General features: G+C 38.0%; 1 protein-coding gene across 3 annotated transcripts in view; it reads right to left on the bottom strand.

Annotated features, from left to right (window-relative positions):
• Positions 1 to 1,694: 1,694 nt before the first annotated feature.
• TAMM41 (TAM41, mitochondrial translocator assembly and maintenance protein, homolog (S. cerevisiae)) overlaps positions 1,695 to 6,911 on the bottom strand; it is a 32,375-nt gene continuing 27,158 nt past the window's right edge. For 2 of the 3 annotated variants that reach the window (XM_010584438.1, XM_010584443.1), the window contains one exon: positions 2,572 to 2,637. Coding sequence is in view for 1 of the 3 variants with exons in the window: in XM_010584442.1 (XP_010582744.1) it covers positions 2,609 to 2,637 (29 nt within the window). In the remaining 2 variants the exon portion in view is untranslated. Of the gene's footprint in view, positions 2,638 to 6,911 lie in introns of all 3 variants that reach the window. The other variant, XM_010584442.1, reaches the window with a different exon arrangement.

The raw sequence follows: 6,911 nt of genomic DNA, 5'->3' as shown, positions 1-6,911 counted from the left end.
GCCTGACATCTGTTCCATGACAAACTAAGAAAATAAAACATTTCCACTATAATAACAGTTGGTTAAAAATGCCTTGGGCAAGTATCTCCCTACATGTGGGCCACAGCAGGGATATGCCTTAGTATTGTGAAAGACTTCAGTCTTAACTAGACATGGATACTCAATGTGGAAAGGGACTCAAACCTGTTTTGTTAAACTATTTTCAAGTGATTTCAGCTTGTAAGGCTAGCAGCAGGGGGCACACGTATTTTTTGACTGAAGCAACACACAGCAAGTGTAAAGCTACAAAGATGGTTCTTTTTTCTTTAGGTGCCCATCTAAGGATGCCCAGCTGGCATTCACTGCATGCAAAAGAGGAATTTAATCGGAGTTCTTCCAATTTCTTACTGCAACCTCACTTTTGTTTTTCAAACAACAGCAATTCAGATACTTCAGTTACAACAGACAGGAACACATGAAGTTACCTTAAGTCTGAAGAGAAGCCCAAGATATACTAACCTCTGCACAAAGATGATTAAGTTCGTGCCAAAAGCAAACACTTTTTCCAAAGCTATCACAAAACACCGTTATTTGTCACAGGCTTAATAAGGCAAGTCATTGCTTCACAATATCTGTCAGTACGATTACAATGCATGCCTCCATCTATCCACACCATCTTTTAATAAAATAGGTTAATTTTACACCAAATGACAGCAGCTTTTAAAATTGTATCTCAAAATACATTTTATCACAAACAAATTGCATAGCCTCACAAGCAAACATCTTTTCTTCAATGTTAACACTGCTAAACTCTGAATCTAAAACTCTTCCCTGCAAAAATCTAGATTCGTTTGCACTGCACCTCAAAGCTACCTTATATAAAAACACACCCAAATTCAAAACACTGCAGCACATAAGATTTTAAAAGACACTTTAAATTTTTTTGAAGATTGTTTATTATTTCATTAGACCATAATGTGTTAAATTGCAGTAATTCCAGACAGACAAGTTGATCCAAACTGTAAGTTGATGGAGATGGTTATTTATTACCTGCTTCAAGACAAAGCTTGCCCTCTTCATAATTGTCTGCCCCATCATCCAAAGGAAGATTAAAAGAGACAGTATAATTTCAGTTGGAGCAGGGTCATAACAGCAGCATAATCTTCAAGCAAACAATGAGATACTTTCAGACTCAAACAGAAATATGAATACCACTAACTCTGTTCTTTCAGAACATTTAACCACAGGTACTGTTTACTTGCTTTGTTCTAGAGAAGAGGAAGATTCCACCCTATGGAGGTTCCCATAAGATGAAGACAGACAAGATAGCTGAGCAAAAAAAAAAAAAAAAAAAAAAAGGCATGTCAGATTAGCAAATTAAAAGCACCCTTTGGCCATAACCCACTGGGTTTAATTTGTTAAAGTTTTGTTAAACACCAATAAAATGACCACAACTGGTTCACAGCAAAACTCTGGATAGCAAACTCAGTGTAAAAGAAAGGTCAGTATAATCAGTGATACACAGATGTAGGTAAATATTCAGAGTAATCTATTTATTATACACTTTTCTGATTCTGCCCTTCCTCCTGTGCAATAAACACATACATGTAATAGATTTAACTCCTTAAGAGATTTGTATCCTAACTTTTACATAGGACAAGAGAAACTTTAGTGCAACTGGGATCATTAAAATCCAGAACAGATCGAAGTTCACAATTAGATGAGAAATTTTTTTAATAGTTTACATTCTAACTCACTGTAAGCTACATAATTTACATACATTTCAAGGCTATAAGAAAAGGTTGTTTAGTCACCAGAATTTCTTCTAAACCAAAGACACCAGCAGTAGGTCACTGGACAAAAGTAACACGCCTGCCTAAAGGAACTGGACACCAAAAGACTGTGTAAAGCCCTTCTGAATATCCCCACCTATCAGCTCAAAGATGCATTGGGGAATCAACACTGGAAGAATCAAGCTAGCAATTTCTAGACGAAGATCAATTATCTCACCAGAACAAGTGGGCTTTCACCTCAGGTTTCCAGATGTGCCCTTACCACTGTGATTTCAGAATGGCTTGCAGGAGGCTACAGGCGACCCCAGCCCACAGCCTTGCTGCCTGCAGTCCCTGGGTTTATTGGGGATGGGAACAGGGCTGGAAGGTACCACATGGGCAGCTGCACTAATACAAGTGGAACATCGGACAGCCATCATTTTAGTCATGAACTCAGAAGGGCAGAAGGGGTTGGGGTTCTGGGTTTTCTTCTGTTGTTTTCAATACAAATAACACAATCATTTTCAATTTTATATTAGGAAGAGAATCCTGCTGAAATTAGTCACAAATAAACTAGACAAGGAACAGAGAAGATACATTCTTTAAATAAAAGTAAAGCAGAAGAAAACAGATGCTTTGCTTAACAGCATCTATGCAAGTACAACCTTTAAATATAATCCACTTAATTTTGTAAGAAGTTAAAGCCCAGTGATGTAGTTTCATCATCTACTGTTGTCTGTACAAACTCACCTTCCAATATCAAACTGCTACTGACTCAGTCTTCTACTTGGCAATTTTCTAATCCAAGGATGCAGGGTCAGAGTTAGCTGTGAGTGTGCAGAATGTGCACAATCTCATCATCTAGGATGTAAGCCCCAATACCAGACTTGGGAGACAATTAAAAAAAAAAAAAAAGAAAGAAAACAAGAGGCTGGCTAGATTTTATTGAAAATAATTTGGTTTTAAAAAGCCTTGCCCCAGACTGTAAAGCTGAAGCACTATGACTAAGACAGCATCATGAGACAGGCATTGGCAGGCTGCTTTGTATCAGCTTTCCCCCTCTCCTGCACCACTTCTTGAAGCATTCTAAGAAGCTACTAACTTCTTGGATCTCACTATTGTCTTGTACAGGGAGTGAGCCAGACATTTCATCACTGCACAGGAGGAAGACAACTTGAGGATAGCAATGTTAAAAGAAAAAAACAAAACCACCACCCTCCTGCCCCCCCACACCCCCAAAAAAACCAAAAAACAAAAAACAAACACAAGCCAACCACTGAATGCCCCCTTCTCATGCTTCACTACTGATTTTAAAATAGGAGGTCTGGAGAAACTTTGGCAGGAGGCAGAGATTAAAAAAAATAATCCACTGTGTGGGAAAACAACCTTTCAAATTTACCAAGTATACCATAAAGCTAGATAGATTCCATGTAAAAGAAGTAATACAAATTAATTCAATAAAGCCAAAATGAGATATTTAACTAAGCTATTTACTTAGCTTGGTTAATTGAGTAGGGGAGGTATCTTAAACATCAGGCTCAAGTCTTTCAAAGAAGGTCTTACAGTACAACAAAGGCAAGTGAAGGAACCAAAAGACAGATGGTTATGACTTTTTTTTTTTTTAAAGACAGTCCCTTATGGTTGCAAACTCCTAAGAATCACATTCTATTCAAATTTAAAACCAGGAAGAACCCTCTATAGCCATTACACTTGCATGAAGTTTCAGTCAGATCAGAATATCGGTCTTTGCAGCTGCATGACCTCCATTTTCTCAGAAAAAAAAAAATGTGCATAACTGTCAAAATAGCCATCCACCATTAATGAAAAGGTTTTGGCAGAACACTGGATTCTGAAGGCAAAAATGCCATGTAAGTTCTTAGACTAAAGATGTAACTGAAACATTTGGAGTTCTCATGAATAATTTCAGAACGTATAGTCTGAAGCTTCCTGTTCATGTACAAAAACTTAATCCATTTGTTAACGTTTCTGATTTAACAAGTCTGAGTAAGAGGTTAAAACATGCAAGAGTAAAATGATTACAGCCTCTCCCTAAAGTAGCCATTAAGTTCAGGATCAGTTAGCAACTGTGCTGTAGATTTTTATCTAGAAAAACAGGTAAATAAGGTCACTGCAAAATTTTATGAAATCATAGTATCAAAAGTGACAGAGCAGCTGTTCACTCAAACAAAAAATATACCAGAAGATATCTATACAAAGGTAATGTCTCTTCTTCCTGCAGTAGGTAACACAAAGACAATTCATTTTCTACACATTCAGAATATATGGCCAGCAGAAGTGAATTTGAAAATGAAGAATGCTTTGTCCTCTGTCAACACCTTACCCATGAAAAACTATCACACACACAGTGACCTGACATTCTGACCTTCAAAGCATATTTCAATTTCAATTCTATTTTTAAATTAATTGCTGGGAAAAGGCATGAGTCACAACCCTGCTTGGATCCCCCTCTACTGGACACTCACCAAGTGCTATGTTTATTCCAAAGTTTCCCAAGTTGGAACAGGCTCTAGCATTACCTCCTCATTCAATTTAAAGAACATGGACCTTACCGTTCAGTTCCCTAAGCCACCCAGGAATACTGGCTTCTATATCCCTCTGTATCTTCCCAATTTGGCAAAGATGTTTGTTGCAAAAATCAGGAAGCTATGGGATACTATAAAGTCCAGCTCTCTAATAGAAAGGAATCACACTTGTTTAGCTGTATGCTACCTAGAGGCACCTTGTTTATAAGGTTGCAGCTGTTACTCTCCATCTGTTAGTCAAATTCACTGACATTGAAGGTCAACCAAATCTAAAGAGAAACCTCGCTGAAGCACAGGTGAGAAATACAGTCTCTGCAGTTGAAACAAAGTCAGGTGCATTCAATATAGCTGGTATTTGAACAGTCATATAGCCAGCCACCTGGAGGAACTCAATACTCAAATACTTGGAAAAACGGGAAATGAGCAAGTGATAAAGAACACATCTTACACATGTTGATGGAGGAAGTCAGCATCCTGTGTGGTACAGTTTTATGCACTCCTCAAACCTTGAAGTCTAGGAGCAGCCAAACACCATACTGCTAGCCAAATGGGTTGCTCACAACGGTAGGCAAGTTAATAAAGGGACACAATACTGAGATTAAGGACTGTAAAGAGAAGTGGAAACCAGAATCTACAGTTATGTGTCCAGTCAAATTTTGATTTCCCATTCATCCTGTCACCTAGTTTATTCCCTCTGAAGCATGAGATAGAGTTACATACCTCACTGGCACTGTCGATCTCAGAGCCAGCTAGGCCCATGGTGCTGACTCACCTACGGAAATCCTTAATACTTTGATTGGGTCCAGGCTGTTCATTACAAAGAAGACTTTTAAGACATCAAGGAGTAAATCATCTGCCTGGTTGCCTTTAATGAAAGCACTGTTACACAGAGAAAAAAGGGCATGGAGCATGAAACAATATCCATGGTGGAACAGCCAAACCAGAACAGAAGGATGTCTGAAGAACAGAACGAAAGACTTGAGAATTAAGTCAAGAAGAGAAACAATAAAGCAGTATGGAAATGGAGCGGGAAGGTATAAACAGGAAACTTACAAGTGGAATGAAAAGCTAAAGTGACTATTTTTCATGAAAGAACAAACACACCTCATTACGACAAAGAGTTAGTAACATATTCCCATGTACTAACTTCCCGTGCAACAATCACTAGTATTTTAGTGGATTACAGCTGTATGACCATAAGAAATCATTTCCACATACTGTTGAGGAACTTCAAAGGCAGCTAACAAGTCTGAAATCAATCTCTCTTCTCTTAAAAGTTTTACATAGCAAAACGTTGTAACAACTGCATAAAGTATTTTATATTAACAATAGAGAGGAGTTCAGACTGTAAGCTGCTCTAGGCTATGATTCATTCATGGCTCTCTGCCAAAAAAATAAATACATTCAAGACCAATGGCCTCAAGGGGAAAGGTAGGCCACTTTTTAAAAAAAGTATAGAGATAAATGATTTACAGAACAGAATACAGTTTAAGATTTCAGCCTATATGGATGATGAGGAAGGACTTTCCTACGTCTCAGAGATTTACTGCACAGACTTGAATACTGGCAATGTATCAACAGATGGAGTAAACTAGGAACTATTAAACTGGGATTTGTGAAACTCTCTCCAAAGAGCAAGAAATGACCCATTATATTGCTATACACAAAGAAAGTTCATAAAGCCAAATCGAGATATGCAATGGGTATTTCAGCCACGCAAGACAAACATGGCCAGTTCAGATTACAGGCACACTCTGCAGTAAAGTAACACCTGTAAAGGGAAAGACCAATCCACTGGCAGCATGACAAACAGTTTAAAGGTTGGGAGGGTTTGACGCCATACAGCATCTGCTGCACATAAAAATGTTTAATTAGCTGCTAAACAGCAAGCAGTACATTCCTATTTTTGCTGTGAGAACATTATTTCTTGAATAAATGCCCTTGCTTAGCTAGCAAGGTTCAGAATGAAGATAGCTGCTTCGCTACAGGAGCTGAGGCCAACTCATTCTCACACATCATATTGACTTGTAATTGACTTTTAATGTTTTGAACCACCATTTCAGTAGCAAGCACCTTCTGAAACACCAAAACCACTTTTAAATACGTCTTTCTTTAATATTCAAAACATTATCTTTAACTGTATTGCTAATGGCCTTTAAAAGAAAGGTGCTCTTTTAAATGCTTCCCTAGAGTTACAACTGCATTTCATCATTTGAAGAATTCTAGATTTAACTGCCACTTATACCCAGACTTAGCAGTAGTGAGGAACTGCAGAGATGGAGAAACACTGAGCCTCTTACAATGCAAGATATCCTCATAGGATATTCTATTTAAATTTCTAGCACACACACATCTCCAGGGTACCCTCTTCTCAATAAAAGGGAAAACAGCCACAACTTCAAGGTAACAAATAAAAACCACCAAAGGGAATGAGCTGTTAGAATCCAGCCTTCACTTATGCTGCAGCCATACCCCAGGAGGGGTTCAGCAGTGTCCAGCTGTACTAAGACATCACAGAGTTTTTTTACCTTTTTTTTTTTACTTCTGTAGATTCAAGCAGCCCAAGCTATATGTTGCCATTAGTCTCAAAAAGGAATTACATACCTATTCAACAATG

Source organism: Haliaeetus leucocephalus, unplaced genomic scaffold (genome assembly GCF_000737465.1).
Source record: "Haliaeetus leucocephalus isolate CR32 unplaced genomic scaffold, Haliaeetus_leucocephalus-4.0 Scaffold984, whole genome shotgun sequence".
Lineage (NCBI taxonomy): Eukaryota > Metazoa > Chordata > Aves > Accipitriformes > Accipitridae > Haliaeetus > Haliaeetus leucocephalus.
Note: the sequence above shows the minus strand (reverse complement) of the source record. Positions and strands in the feature narration are given on the sequence as shown.